General features: G+C 35.9%; 1 protein-coding gene across 10 annotated transcripts in view; it reads right to left on the reverse strand.

Annotated features, from left to right (window-relative positions):
• Positions 1-17,311, reverse strand: part of LOC139967299 (uncharacterized) — a 142,296-nt gene that overhangs the window by 18,023 nt on the left and 106,962 nt on the right. For all 10 annotated transcript variants that reach the window (XR_011792969.1, XM_071971594.1, XM_071971288.1 and 7 more), the window contains 2 exons: positions 1,761-1,809; positions 814-899 (listed from right to left, as the gene is read on the reverse strand). Coding sequence is in view for 9 of the 10 variants with exons in the window: in XM_071971594.1 (XP_071827695.1) it covers positions 814-899; positions 1,761-1,809 (135 nt within the window). In the remaining variant the exon portion in view is untranslated. The remainder of the gene's footprint in view (positions 1-813; positions 900-1,760; positions 1,810-17,311) is intronic.

Below are 17,311 nucleotides of genomic sequence, written 5' to 3' on the forward strand. Positions count from 1 at the left end.
TGTTTTTATTTTGGCCAGTTTAATTAATTGCAAGAAGCTGTTCACATCTGGAAGCAAAATCACTTTGAGTGACTGAGTATGGTCTCTTTAAATAACGACCTCTTCAAAGTTCAGGCTAGTAAAGTGGGTAGGTACACCACCAATGGAGAGACCTTTTGACATCTTGAGGGTGACAGGGAGGGCCAATTATAACTGTCACCTTGACAACAATGTTACACAACTGGAGGGGTTACAACTCACCAACAAAATAAGCCAACCTTGCAGCTGTTGTGGTATTTTCTTATACAACACAATGCAAACGATGTCTGAACAGGAATCTTGCCACTTGGTCTAAAACATGTTCCACCAATAGTAAAACCTATCACACCACTGGTAATGTTTTATCATGGAACTTCATAACAAGAACAAGCTTTGCTGTTGCTGATGGGAAGGTGAAGGGGAGGGAGAAAGAGGGGGAGGGAGTAGAGGGGGAAGGGAGGGGGAGGGAGGGATATGTGTGTAAGCAATCTGAGGAATCAGGACACGAGCATAGCCATCTCATTTTTCATGAGAAGGTGAAGGGAAGGCCAATTTTTCATTGAATAAAATATGACAAAACTAGTGCACATAAACACTGAAGACATATATAGCCTACATAATTTCACAGGTGGAAAGGTGACCCATGGACTAAGAAGATGGGAATGAATGAGTGTATTTGGATGTTGACAAACATGATTTTGTGGCCAGGGGTGGGGGTTGGGTCTAGAACAATCTTGAATGCTTGAAGAAAATTGTGAAAAAAAATGTAGAAAGGGAAAAGAGATGCTAGCTTACTCTTTGCTCCTCTGAGAACGAATCCAAAACCCTTCTTTCCTCTGGATAGTACTGCTACTCGTGGTTCGAAAAACGCACCGTGTGTACTGTGACATGTAGAAGACGAAGAAACTGTTAACTTTCTCCAAACCTTGCAAGGTTTTAGGGCATTGAAAATTACAACAATAAGTTGTTGCTTAATCACCATAGAAATTGGACACCAGAGGAATGTATTTCTTTTACAATTCATCCTTTTTTGCAAGATTTTTGGTAAAAATATCATATCTTTTTCGTTTTGTTCATGCTTGGTTGCTTCTCTGTTTATTAAAAAGAGCAAATTTTTAAGTGTCTATCCCATTGTGTGGGAAAATAGGAGAACAACTCTCTTTTGTTATAGATATAATTTTCAGGTATTATCATGATCATATTTCATGTAATAACTGACTAATAATAGTACTAATGTGTATTCAGCTATTAAAGACAAAAGGGTGCATACTGTGAGAAACAAAGATATGTTCCTCTTCAATTTGTCACAGCGCTCCTCTATTTGTCATAGAGAGGTGTGTGAGCGAAACAGAGACACAAGAGAAAGAGATGGGATGATCTAGAAATCTTAAGTTGGTGACTTCATGATTTATGAGAGTTTGCTAGCTGAAACTGTAAAACAACTTCATGTTGGTATAAACTATTTTTTATTCACATAGTTGTATTAACACAAATTCCCTATTTCTAGCAATAAAATTCAGACAACCCAAAACAGCCAGGGAAGGAAGTTTGTAATTCTTTTAACCCATTCTTGCAAACCTTCTGTGCCAATGAATAATGATGACCATCTTACAAAAAGAAATATGTGAGGAAAGTAAAATATAAGATGGTGGAATGTGATAGAGATATATAGGTTAAAAAAGAATGGAAAAAAATGATTTATTTTATCGATGGATTAAAAAAACGAGAAACCAAATACTCACTCTGCCAGTTTAAGTGTTGCCGTGCCTTTACCATTTTTCATCCCGGGATCTAGAGAACGAAAAGAAGGAGAAATGTTCAAACTCCTGCGATTACGGGATCTCATTTTTTTCATCATGTTCACTCTACCGGTGGAGAGGCTGTAAGATGACGACGATAAATGGAATGCCATGACGACAAAATGGCCGCTCTTCTCACTCTAGATGTCAAAAAAAGTCTCTCTTTTTTTTACAAAAGTCTCCAAAATTGAAAAGACAGTCAGACAACAAAAGGCAAAATGACTGTCAGGACAGCCTTAAAATGCTACAAAAGATGTGCGACAACGTGAAAACCATTAGGATATTATTTTTCTATCATTAACATTCTTTCATCAAAGGGTGTGCAGTTTCATTCTTGCTTATTCCAATCTTTAATATTCCATATTTCTTTCCCTTCAAAAATCTTGGATGTGGCATATGATGACGATAGACATATCACCTCTGCAAGTCGTTTTGCAAACATCAATTTTGTCTCCATAAAAAGTCAACCAAAGAATGTCAAAAATTTTCTTGAATAATCAATAACCACTTAGATCAGAAAGTGAGACATGATATGTTTCTTGTCTGACATGTTTTTTTTTCCAAATCTTTCAGAACCTGCACGGCGTTGTCCTTGCACAAGCTTTCAGAAAAATGTTGCAACCAGTTCTTCCAAACTAGTTTTGAATATTTCTTGATAATCTGTGGAATCTCCCAATTGAATATGATACAAGGAGGGGTTCCTTTTATCTCTCTTCAAGCTAAGGTGGTGGTGGCAGCTTTGTGCAGAATTTCCATCCATGAAGGTGACTAGGAAGATTTTCTGTGAAGATTAAATAATCTCTTTTGATCCCTTGATCCACAAAATTCGGCAGACAGCTACTCCAGAACAGAATATACTTACAGTAAGACTCCCCACACAGGCCCATACAACACTGTGGAATTTTAAAAATATACTATTAATGCTTTTAAATCCTGATGATTTTCACTTGTACTCCGCAGGTTATTTTAGGGGGGGGGGGGTTTTGAGAAATGTTTTAGTACAAATATTAAAGAAAAACAGCTTACAAAAGCCACTGCAAAAGATTGCAGCTGCCAGCTGGGGAGATTTGTTATTTTAGAGTGAAGGCATAGAATATGATTACTCTTCACTCATACATTCTGTCCGAGCACTGGTTTTATTTGAGTGGTTAATTCATCACACATTTCCGGGCAAAATAATAATCTTTATGTTTAAATTTCTTTGTCAAGTCTGTATTTGATTTTGTTGTAAGTATGAATGGTTGCTAAGGAGTGGGTGACCTGACTGTTTCATACACAGGTTGAACCATTGCATTATTCACCCCGTCACGGTTGGATTCCAGTTGCCAAACACATGTGGTCTAAACCTATTGTAGTACTAGATGGCCTTTATAAGTATTCCAGTTCCAACATATTAAAATACAGTAGAAAAGTGTAATACCAGTAAAACTACATCAAAACACAATGTAATGTCGGCTTAGTTGCTAAACATTAATCACCTACCCAGTATGTCACGCTTACATGAGAGTGAAATTACAACAGTATCTTGAAGTGGGGTTGTATGTGTATATATATAAATATAAACAATATATATATATATATATATATATATATATATAGTAAATAAATAAAGAATTAAACACCAGAAACATTCCCCTTCACCACCGGTTTCGCCCTTTTGGGACTCATCAGGCGAAGGTAGGAATCGAACCCCCGATCTTCGTGTCACGAACCGTAGCCCGTACCACTCGACCACAGTGATTCTACTGGTGTGTTAAAGTGTATAAATTGGCTTGGATAATACGCCCTATATGACAGTTATATACTAAGCCAATTTATACGCATTCACACACCAGTAGAATCACCAGTAGACTCCTAAATAGAGGTACTCAAACTAGTCAATGCATGACCTCCTAGATAGAGGTACTGTAACTAGTAAATTCACAACCTCCTGCATAGAGGTACTGTTACTAGTATACTTTACACAACCTCCTACATAGAGGTACTGTAACTAGTATACTGTACATGTCCTAGAAAGAGGTACTGTAACTAGTAGACACAACCTCCTAGATAGAGGTACTGTTACTAGTAGTTACTGTACACAACCTCCTACATACAGGAACTGTGACTAGTATACTTTACACAACCTCTTAAGAAAGGTACGATATAAACTAATACAAATGCACTCTTTATTTCTAGCTCTTCTTTAAGAAAGATAGCCTAAGTAGCTTTGCAATTAATAAGTCCAGAACAACGGTTCTGAAAGTAGTTTTCATAATTTGCAGAGAGGCTTTAATTACAATAAGCACACGATTGTAAAACTGAATATGTAGATTTCTTGATACATTTTACTGATGCCGGAACAGTTAAAGCTATGAAGTACTGCATTGTGGTGGGAATAAGAACTGACAACATTATAAGTTATGGCATTTATGGCTAACATTCCATTTTCCTATTAACATACGTATATCAATTTAACATATACTAAACTTTGATAAAAGCCAAGACACTTGATTTTTGGAAACTTTCCACGAAATAGTGGGATTTATGTAAGCGTTGTGACTGATTGACATGGTTGAGAGAACATGTGAACTGTTCTGTTTACAGAGTCAATCTGTCTTTCTAAAGTACACATCCTGAAATTGCTATGCGATTTGCGGTAATGACAGGTAAACAACATATGAAGAACTTGTCCAAGTTCAATTGTAATCGGTGTCACGAATCTTAGGCAGTGAGACCTAGTTTCCAAGATCGTCAGTATAACTTCACGAGTTCAACAATCTCAAAATCTGCTACAAGTTTGCCAAAAGGTTTCTAACTTTTTTAATTTTCCCAGATTATTGAAGAATATTAGTACTACAACAACAAGTTGTCCCACTATTTCAAGGCAAAATTTAATTATTTTGAATGTTATCTAAAAGTTTTGAAAATTTCAAGTTAAAACACGAAAAGCCACTTATTTGGCATATATTCTAGCATATTTCATGAAAATGTCTCAGACTTCCACTGTAACGGACAACAAAACAAGAAACACTGCACTGTGCTCGTAAATTCCAGCTGTTATGTAGAAGGAATCAAACAATTCCCAATCAGAATCTTGACTGTTAAGGATGGAAGAAAGTGTGACACAGCATCACCGCTAAAAATGACAAACTTCCTTCAAAAATTCAATTTTTGTCTATATAACATCAACTTTCCAAAAAATACAAAGAAACACAAAACAAAATTCCCTTCCACTTGAATTTACTGACCAATAATGGTTCTAGGCTTCTAGTTTTCACTGTTATTGCAGTAGTCCAGCCTTTTGAAGCATATTTCAACTTTCAAGCTCACATTTCACACTTATGTCTTTTGTACAGAGCAATTTTCCTACAGCTACTGTGTTTAGTATACAATTTCCTTTTTAACAAGGGCATAACAAATTTGATAGAAGACAGGCTGATATTAAACCAATTATTGCAGATGGAGCAATTAAAATATTTGAAATATTCAGCTGTGAAGCATTTTTCATCTGTTTGGAAAATGTCTTTTCATGGTTTGAAGCAATCAACTATTAATGCCGTACTCACAGGACACTAGCTGTTGTAATGTAACAAGATCAAGTCAAACTAGGTATATACTGAATTATTGAATTATTCTACATTATGACCTAACCAATCAATCAATCAGTCAATGCTAGGAAGATTACTCCTGAAATCAATTCTTGGATAATTACATCCCTTGGGTGTGGTCAGTCATTTGAGCTGTTACAGTACCTGATAAGACTACAAAGTTTGAAGCCAAGATTTCCAGAAGACTCCAGAAGACATTGTGGGGTCAAAATTTGGTCAATCAAGTACTGGTTATTGTCATTAGCCACTTAGTGATAGATAAAACAGTAGCAGATAATTACAGCATGATGACATCACACAAATAAACTAAAACAAACAAATTGGACATGATGCTGACAGATCTGAAATGTGTCATATTTTGTAAATGTTAGGTTCATTTTTCTTAATTTTATTGGAAGGCCCCTACATAGCCAATAGTTGGTCTCAAAAGTTAATTTGTTAATACACAAACATATACAACTAACAGCAACAACTCCTGCTGGATTTAAATAATGCACAATCTGTGTAGTTTTCAGTCCCCCTCCCTCCCCTTCCCCCTAGTCCCCTCCCCCCCAAAAAAAACAATCTCACCAGATATGATGAAGTCATCCAGAAAAAACCTTTTAATGTTTTCAAAATAAAACATTGAATTCAAATTTCTGTATAAGATTTGCTTTTGAAAACGGTTTATGACTCACTACTTAGCAGCAGTGCCAGCAGAATTGTTGTTAGCCCACACATATTTCTCAGAATAAGGTGTTGCCAGTAAATGAGAATATTGATCTCATTGAAGTCTTGTTCACTCAGATCTGCACCAAACTTCCTGTAATAGAATTATCTAAACCTACAGTATACTTACTATAAAACTTGTAAATATTATTATTTTCCTTTTTTTTTTTGGGGGGGGGGCAAGTTGCCAACACTTGACCCAATGCTACACTTTCATTGACCATCTTCTTAGAAACTTGAAGAGAGAAACAAAAGTGCCTCCATCCATCAATATTCTAGAGTTTTCCAAACACAAAAATAATACCGCTACAAAATATTGAATATACATCACTAAAACATGAAACAACTCCACTTACTGGGAATACAGTCATTATGCCAATATTTCATATCCTCAAAATTTGGGGTGAAAGTTCAAGCAACTGAGATTGGCAAACTCGTGAGGGAAAACACCTTTGAATGCTGTCCCCCCCCCCCCCTTCTACCTTACTTAAAGCAGCTTTTTGAGTTTGGTTGGCAACTTTCCCTAAATCTCCCTGAGTATTATTCCATGTTGTAGGTGGGGAGGGGAGGGGGGGAAGGTAGATTAAGGATTACTTAGTTTATTATTATCATTATTTTTGTTGTTGTTGGTGTTTCTTTTCGTAGAAGGGAGTGTGTTACTTTGTTACACCCACCAGGGATTCTAATGCGCTTACTATCACAGCTTGTAAATCACTTGTATATATTCTCTCTTTATCTCTTGTAAATTTGTGAAAAAACAAATAAATAAATGAAATGAAATTACTCAAAATAAGAATGGAATTGCTCTTGAACTGAAACTGAATTGATGATCTCCTAGAGGTTTCCACCAAATGAAGGTTCACAGAGTAAGTAAATAATTAAGTTGATTCTATCATAAAGATTTTGTCTGTCATTGGGCGGGGGAACATTTCATAGTACCCATTTAATACACCAAAAAGATACAGTCGGGGAAACTTCAAAATTACTTTTTTAGTCATCTACTGGAAATGAAGCTTAACAAAGTCAAACTTTTGAACTCCATTGATATGAGATCATTTTATGATAAAAACAGGATAAAAAAAAAAATTAGACAAATTTAACCAACTCAGTAAAGCTTCTTTAAATCATATCTTATGCAATGATTGTGACCTTTGACATATGTCAGCTATAACTTACAGTAATGATAAGAGTATTTGGCATGTGTGATATAGGAATGTCAGTTGGATGTCATTCTTTCTTTACATTTTTTTTACATCATACTGTGCACAAAGGGTGAAACGCTTACATGTGCCTTCTATATATGCAACATGACATTATGGGGAACATTGCTTAAAGCAGCTAACCTTTTGAATGACAAAATTGTCTTGCAGCTGAGCTCAGATATCTGACAGTTTACTGTACTTGGCAATTATCCTTAGCAAGTTTGTTCAACCTTGCTATGATGCAGTTACTTCTCAGGGAATCTGAATCCAACCATTCTTGGGGAGAGGGGGGAGGGGAGGGGGGTTGAGGAGGGGGGTGGAGATATCTTTCTCAGTCGCTGCACTGTGATTGTGGAATATATTATCACTTGAAATCAAGACGGGCTGAGAGTGTCTCGTCCTTTAAAAAGAAGCTTATAACTCCCCTGATGTGACAAGCTTTTGAGCCTTGAGCGCCATTTTCTGGGTGGATTGCGTGCACATGACAAATCATTGATATAACTTATTATAGTATTATCATTAATAGTTACATGGCTGAACTTATCAAGTCTCATGCCAAATAAAAATCAAGAATATTAGGTGATGGGGGGGGGGAGGATGGAGTTTTGTAATCCTGAATAAGGTCTTACGATTGATTTTTCAATCAATTGCAGGTGCACGTGCTCATGTGTTCACTGTGAATGGAATCGTGAAGTGCTCTCTTCTTATCGTTCAGTTGTATAGCTGATGTTGAGTTCTTGCACACTGCAGTGCATGTGTTTTGCAAGACTAGAGCAAACTCACAACCTACACTGCTTTAATTAGTAAGGCCATGGAAACACCTTATACTGGATGAACAATGATCATCTGGGAACAAGATTTTAAAAGAGTCTTAACTCAATTTCCTGTTTAAGCTTATACCAAACTTTCCTAGAAAAATGTTGCATTTGGCAGTGGGGTGGGTTCACTTGTTGCTTTAAGACCATGATTCCATGTCACCTGCAGATCTGGTTAGATCTTTGTTAGATCTTTGGTTATTCAAACAAAGTGGTGCAATAACAAATATTTGGGTTTTTGTATTCACATAAGGAAGTGTCACACATTTCGATGAAAAAAAAGTGTGTTGCACAAATTTAATAAAAGGTATGATTGGGCTTCAATTGTAAACATCTTTCAGGAACCTTTAACCATTTCCTATACGTTGTTAGGTAACTAGTATGGTATCAACAGATTGTGTTAAATTAAAAGGTTTATATGTATAACATATATATATTATATGATTTCCAGTCAAAAATGCATCCAGTGACCGTTCGTTGACACTAACAAACATGCCTATGGTCAACTGTACTTACATATATGTACGGACATTGTGATATAACCACATCATCACATGCATCTTAATTAAATTAAACCTATTCGCTGCTTAAGGAAATTACCCAATTAGGATGGGGCAAACCAGACTGACCTCTCTTTTATTATTAGTAACATTAACTACTGTAATGCTGATTAACGTTGTTGCCCGTACTACGCAAACAAGCATTTTAAGTATGACAGAACAAATTCTGCGACGATGAGTCCCCGTAGCAAAATGTAAGGCTGACAGGGTGCTGATTTTGCCCTGATATCGAGGCAGTAACTGCAGGACACTCTAAGCAGGCATACATGTGAATATTTGCAGCTAACATGATATAAATATATGTTAGGCCCAAGAAGGGAGTTTCCAACCCGGACACTCAAGGACTTGTGAGAATTGAGGCTGACACAGAGCTGATGATAACAATGTCGGGGCCGATGAGGCATAATAAAGCAAACTCTTATCCTTCTTACTGGGCACGACATTTAGGCTGCAATTATTACCAAAACCTGACACAGGGAATGACACACAGAGTACAGATGCCATATATTAAAATTAAATTACCTTTGGTACAATCTGGTAGTACATGTATACTCCACAAATAAAAGGAAAGAAAATGTACTGTAAAATACTATAAGACTGCTACTTTTCCTGTCCACCCAATTTGCACTCAAGGGGCAACCAAACTTAGGCATTAAATTGAACGGTTAACAAAGGTGAGAGTAAGATATTTCATTACATGTGTGGGACACAATAAAAATTACATAACTTGCTTACTAAAAGCAGTCAAAGTTTGTGTTATGGGTGCATATTACATGAATTGGTAAGGAAAAAAAATCATCAAAAGTTACAAACCCCCACGCAACATTCAACTCTGTAAGTACTACTTTATATGGGTGTTACTAAAACGAATGACAATTGCGTTGCACAAAGCGAATGACAATATGTTGTACACACTAAAAAAATGCGTTGACTAAAACGAATGACAATAATGACAGCACAGACATTTGCTTCAACCGGATATCACAGTTCAGACTTCGTGGGTATCTAGATCTAGTAAAGTACGGACAAGATAAAAACGCACCTTATAGTAAGCGAAATTGTAAGTCTGATATTAAAAAGTAAATTTAACGTCATTTTTCCGATATTAATTGTTAGAAACTAACAATACTATAATCTTGAAACGGCTTCAGTTATCTTTCTATATAAATCTATACAGAGGTAAAAAGCACAGCACTCAAGCGCATTCTCACACAAAATCATTCCCTGTGGTTTCTATCCGTAAATTACACCAAAACCCTACAACCACGTAACATGCGATTTTCCTCAATCATTTTTGGGCAGAAAACCAATAACCGCATTTACTCCACTCCGTTAATCATTCTATCTCCACTCAACACTGTCCTTCGTTGTCATTCGTTGTCATTCGCTGTCATTCGCTGTCATTCGCTGTCATTCGCTGTCATTCGCTGTCATTCGCAAATGATAATTTACCCTGTACAAAGTCAATTGTCATTCGGTCATTCGCTGTCATTCGTTTTAGTTTGTCCCCTTTATATTTATATATTATCCAACGATAAGCTCTCCAACATGTATCCGATTTTAATATTAGGAACACAATCAGAATAATTGTACAGATGTATACATAAATCCCGAAAAGAATTGAAATACCAAAACTTCCACAGATCTAAAATCCAGTCTGAGAGAAATTCCAAAGCTGTATTTGAATTATCGTAACATTCAGGTCAAGTAGTTTTGGAAAACCAAAACTAAAAACATTTCTCTGCAAACGAGGGCAAAAGAAATCCAAAACGATATTTCAACAATTTTTCCGCAGAACAAATATAAAACGAATCAATTGTGAATTTCCAAAAGAAAAACAAGACAGCGGTTGTATTCATACATACATCAACTGAGACGTACAGCACTAAATAGTGTGCAAACAGCTATATATATATATCCTTTTTGTGTTTCTTGCTTCCAACATACTATGTGAGATGTAACAGAAAAATTTGCTGGTACTTATTTATTTTGTTTTAACTTTCCTTCAAATTTTTTTTTCACTTCAGATATTCTGGATGGTCCTTCAGCTAACTTCACACTCAGAGAACAGTTTTTCTTGACATGCAATTAGGCACCTACAATAGGTATTACTCCTTTGCACATAGCCTACACTTTGACAGTGATACCAATGCTATAGTTCAAGTACATATGGCTGGCTACTAACTTGTTCTGTGTAGTGTATTTATTCCCCTATGATATACACATACATACACACACACAGCAGTTATATATATGAAACAAACTACTTCATATGATGATATCACTGCTTCTAGTGGCTACATGTACATTCAGTCCAGGTGGGAACTTCTTTGGAGTAGCAATGGGAAATTGAGGGCTCCCTACTGTGTAAGGTGGTGAACAGACCAGAATTCCAGACATAGCTGTCCCTACAGCAATACAGGATCGAGGGTTAAAGGGGAAGAGAACCAACAAACAGCACTACAGGTACAATCAAGATTAATACTATAAAAATTGACTGGGAATAAGGATGTTGTAATTTGCTACTGTACATACTAGATGGGAACTTGGGAGCTGAAAACTCCTAACTGGTTTGGGATCTTATTGCATAGGGATGCTTACCTGTCTCTCATACATATGTACTCCTTTCTACCTAGCAATAATGGTAGGGTATAATATATGGGAACATAGACATAAGGATGTTGTAATTTGCTACTGTACTAGATGGGAACTTGAGATCTAAAAACTCTAAAACTAACTGGTTTCGGCTCTTATTGCATAAGGATGCTTACCTGTCTCTCACACATATGTACTCCTTTCTACCTAGCAATAATGGTAGGGTATAATATATGGGAACATAGACATAAGGATGTTGTAATTTGCTACTGTACTAGATGGGAACTTGAGATCTAAAAACTCTAAAACTAACTGGTTTTCAGCTCTTATTGCATAAGGATGCTTACCTGTCTCTCATACATATGTACTCTCTTCTACCTAGCAATAATGGTAGGGTATAATATATGGGAACATAGACATAAGGATATTGTAATTTGCTACTGTACTAGATGGGAACTTGAGATCTAAAAACTCTAAAACTAACTGGTTTTCAGCTCTTATTGCATAAGGATGCTTACCTGTCTCTCATACATATGTACTCCTTTCTACCTAGCAATAATGGTAGGGTATAATATATGGGAACATAGACATAAGGATATTGTAATTTGCTACTGTACTAGATGGGAACTTGAGATCTAAAAACTCTAAAACTAACTGGTTTTCAGCTCTTATTGCATAAGGATGCTTACCTGTCTCTCATACATATGTACTCTCTTCTACCTAGCAATAATGGTAGGGTATAATATATGGGAACATAGACATAAGGATATTGTAATTTGCTACTGTACTAGATGGGAACTTGAGATCTAAAAACTCTAAAACTAACTGGTTTTCAGCTCTTATTGCATAAGGATGCTTACCTGTCTCTCATACATATGTACTCTCTTCTACCTAGCAATAATGGTAGGGTATAATATATGGGAACATAGACATAAGGATGTTGTAATTTGCTACTGTACTAGATGGGAACTTGGGATCTAAAAACTCTAAAACTAACTGGTTTGGGATCTTATTGCATAAGGATGCTTACCTGTCTCTCATACATATGTACTCTCTTCTACCTAGCAATAATGGTAGGGTATAATATATGGGAACATAGACATAAGGATGTTGTAATTTGCTACTGTACTAGATGGGAACTTGGGATCTAAAAACTCTAAAACTAACTGGTTTGGGCTCTTATTGCATAAGGATGCTTACCTGTCTCTCATACACATGTACTCCTTTCTACCTAGCAATAATGGTAGGGTATAATATATGGGAACATAGACATAAGGATGTTGTAATTTGCTACTGTACTAGATGGGAACTTGGGATCTAAAAACTCTAAAACTAACTGGTTTGGGCTCTTATTGCATAATGATGCTTACCTGTCTCTCATACATATGTACTCCTTTCTACCTAGCAATAATGGTAGGTTATAATGGGAACATAGACATGAGGATAAGGACGTTGTCATTTGCTAAGTGCAACAGTTGGGAAAAGTACACATAAATACCATTTTATCATTAAGTTTATAGCCAAGAGGTCATAGATATATTCAGCAAAGTCCTTTTTATTATATCCAAATTTCCAACCAAATTATTGGAAATGAAAATAATTTTCTGCCTTTATCTCATCTTTCAGTTAGGTGTACCCAATACAAGTAGTCAAGGAAGCTGTCAGTGTGGTTTTTACAGCACATGAGTCAGAAGCCACAATCTTAAAGAGAACACCTCAAAGATATTCAAGGATAATGATTCAAATTTGCCTGTAAACTTAAAACTGTCTGAAAGGTAACCACAATATGTACTGATAACATTCAGGTTATATACTGTAGCTTCAATGGTGGGAGGGATTGGAGGGTGTAATGGGTTTTGTACTTCTCCAATTCTCCCCTGCCCGCCCTCCCCTTTCCCTACTATTCCAACTAAACCCCTACAAAATCTTCAGATTCTTTGTCATCATCCAGCCAGAAAAAGGGAGAAGAAAAAAGAAAAGGCCAATTCTCCCTTCCTGGTCAATTCTCCCTACCTGGCCAATTCTCCCCACCTGGCCATTTCTCCCTCCCTGGTCAATTATCCCTTCCTTACACACCTTACCTTCAATTTCAACAAATGAATAGCTAGTACTCTTGTTCACCCTGAAAGTTTCTTGTATCAAGATTGGAGAAGGTAAATCCAGGGAGTTCTGGTAAATCTATGAATAATTTCACCCACACAGATGGAACGTTATAACTGAATGGCTGGAGGCCAGGAACTTTCAACATATGGCAATAACCAATTTACACAGGAAATGAGAAACAAGGAGATACATACAAGTAAGCATTGCAATTACACAATTCTTGGAAAACAAAAAATCATTTATTACAAATTTATATGTGGAAGTAATTAAAAGGAATATCTCTATATTACTTTTTTGTTATGCAGCACATTTCTCAGTTCTGTCCTAGAAATCAGTTTCATTAATAGTATAAACATCAGATATGATATAATTCAATAATCAAGATATAACCATTTCGTGTTTATACCGGTGTCCTTGAATTGTTGTTTATTGCAAGCTTGAACAGCAATTCTTTAGACTCCTAGCTACCTGTGTCTCTTGTAGTTTAATAATAAAAGGGTTCAGAGCACTTTGTGAAGAACTTGGACTACATTTGACACTTTTTGCCAGGGAAATTAGCTTTGCATTTGGGAGAAAGAATGCATTGCAACACTTGACTGGTTGCGAGCAATAACCAATGGGATATGGGTTAAAGAACCAAAAAGTGAATTGGCTAGGGTTTTTAACTATGGAGGTACCCATGGTGAACAGCTCAAGCGTGCATGGACAGGCACACACGCTGGGCTGGTAGAAGGGTAACGATAATAGAGTCAAAATCAGCAATGGCTGCGGGCAATACCTGGTAATTCTGCCAGTGCTGAGAGTAACTCATTTCCTTATTCTTGGTGAGATTTTGGTGGATTAACAGATTACATTTGCAGGTTACATAAAATACTTATCGTTGAAAGGGATATTCCAGTGGCAGACTATGTAAGAACAAGCTGAAGAGGAAAATATTCCACACTGTTAGTTGAAACCCTCCATTATTCATGTTTCTATCATGTGACACATTAGTTTACAAGTAAGCTATTAAACAGATGACAGTTTCTGGAATGGCTGTGATCATACTTACTTCTTCTGTTTCCCCTCAACTGATAGTTTATATTTCACTGTCAAGCTCTTTGTTCAAGAAAAAGAAAGAAAGACTTATCAGGTATCCATCTTTCCATTGCAAATAACTCACAACAAATCTCAAAAAAATGGTTAAATTATTCAGCATGGTTTATTATTATTCGAGTTGTGTTCGGTCGCAGGTTGGAATAAATGCATTCCAAAAGAAGCATTTCAACACGGATGTGTGGTGGAAGGAAAAAAATGGAAATTCTTAAATTATTTACTTAATTAGCATTTGATGAGCAAGCGTGATGCGTTTTCAGTTTTTTTTTCCAGAATTATATTACATTTAGTATTGGTAGACTGTAGTTAAACAAGAAATATTGTGCAAAATCCTGATTAACTATGTATCGTTATTAAATGGCTTGGAAAAGGGTTTTATCCATAGAATTCACTAGAAGTGATGGCATTTAAAAACGGTGTGTGAGAGGAGGGGAGAGGAGGGGAAGGGACGGGAAAGATGAGAGGGAAGAGAGAAGAGAGATTGTAGGTAGGGAAGGTGGCAATTACAGTGGCTGAAAGAATTTTATACTGTGTGCACTTTATATATCTTGGGAATTAGAGGAATATAAAGTATTTGTTTGAAATAAAATACCCCTCTTTTCTTACGAGGGGTATTGGTTAGAAGGCAGTGAAACTTTCACATTTCAAATAACATTTTGACACCACTAACCAAACTGAAGTTTGGGTTGAAATTTATAACACTATCTCTTTATATTTGTGTAGAAGCCAGCTCTTAACGTTTAAGTTGAAACTAAACTAAATTAATGATTACAGTATGAAAAAGTACATACCGTGAGTTTTTACAGATGATCTTTGAAGTATATACAGACACACCCCAGGTAAATAAACTATGCCTTGTGAAAAAATATATTTATGTTACAAAATACATTTGACTTTTTAATGGCATGGCAGAAATGTTCCCGAATGACAAGCGATGACATCATCATGGTAACTAGAGCTTAATGCTGTGTGATGATTATAAAGGAGTGGGAGACATTCTTGGCCTAGATTAATAAACTTAAAGCAGCTTTTCAAATCCAAAATTGATGAATCTGTCTATACCGTATGATATTAACGGCTCATAACAGTATAAACCATTTGCTTGACAACTTCAAGGATGATTTTTAAGGCACAAAATTGATTTGATACTTTATAAACTGATTATAAACTGAAAAAAAATCAAATATGTTTTCAGTTGAAGTTAGATTTCTACAACACTGAATATTTGAGAAAAGATCCATTAAAGGCAAAATAGCTATTAAAACATAAAGAGTACCCCCAATTTTTTTCTTGGATTAATAAATTTTTGCCTAAAGTCATCATTTAAAGAAGAAGTATCTTGTATGAATGCGCTGATTCAAAACTATTTTTGTTAGGAGGAAACCAGGAAGTTAATTAAAAACAAAAAAATTAAAAATACCATTAGGAACTATTGTATAATTAACAACGTATGAAGTGAAATTTAAACAGAACCACTGGCGATTATTAGGCTCCTTTCCTGCAAGTTTTCCTTCATTTCAGTCAGCACAGTTTAATTAGGGTGCAAATGTGTGAATGCATAGGTATTTGTACAATGTTTCAAGGTCAGATATCTGTTTCTATCTATTTTTATTTCCCAGAATACCAACATAAAAACCCGAAACCAAACTGGCAAGTTTCTTTGGGCGGCAGGGGTTGGGGTGTTAGTTCCCTCTTTACCCCACTTACAAGAAAACCAGCATTGAATATAAAGAAACACAACCCAGTAGGAACTTATACATTATTATTTGGTTTTGGCTTAAAGTTAACTAAGTTTTGATTTTAATATCGGAATGGTCTCAATTTAGCAAAAAATTGAATGCAAAATACTGGCTTTGAATCACAACTCAGGAGCTGAATAGCTCACTTGCTAGGACACTTGCTAGGTCAATACCATCTTGGTCTCACCTGTTCAAGTTTTGGTCTGATTCAATCCTTGCTTTGGTTAGTCAAGCCTTCCAATAATCTATGACTACTTGTAACATAGACTTATCACAATCTAATTTCTTATTGTGCCTTATTCCAAACATTTTGGAAATGTGTAGGCCTACTTACTGGTTGTATTTTAATGTACAGGCTATCTATGCTATATTCTAAATGAATGTACAGGATTTAATGTACAGGCTATCTATGCTATATTCTAAATGAATGTACAGGATTTAATGTACAGTCTATCTAGGCTATATTCTAAATGAATGTACAGGATTTAATGTACAGGCTATCTAGGCTATATTCTAAATGAATGTACAGGATTTAATGTACAGGCTATCTATGCTATATTCTAAATGAATGTACAGGATTTAATGTACAGGCTATCTAGGCTATATTCTAAATGAATGTACAGGATTTAATGTACAGGCTATCTAGGCTATATTCTAAATGAATGTACAGGATATAAATCATAAAGGAATTACATAAAGATAATGTAACTTCATGTTGTGTCCCTTTCAGATTATCTTGTATTGAATGGTTTTCTGGTTGTATTTTAATGTACAGGCTATCTAGGCTATATTCTAAATGTATGTACAGGATTTAAATCATAAAGGAATCACATAAAGCTAATGTAACTTCATGTTGTGTCCCTTTAAGATTATCTTATATTGAATGGTTTTCTTTTCATCATTTATAGGCCACAGAGAATAATCTTCTCAAGGAGACAGAGAGGAATAGGTTGACATTACAGAGGTGAAATAGTGAAGTGATGAGTCATCATGGCATGAGATATTATGACACGGGTTGGGGAAGGTGGTGGGGGGGGGGGATAAACAGGGTTTATATTTAGGCAAGGTGGTGGGGAAGATTGGTAGT

The sequence above is a fragment of the Apostichopus japonicus genome, chromosome 1 (genome assembly GCF_037975245.1).
Source record: "Apostichopus japonicus isolate 1M-3 chromosome 1, ASM3797524v1, whole genome shotgun sequence".
Taxonomy (NCBI): domain Eukaryota; kingdom Metazoa; phylum Echinodermata; class Holothuroidea; order Aspidochirotida; family Stichopodidae; genus Apostichopus; species Apostichopus japonicus.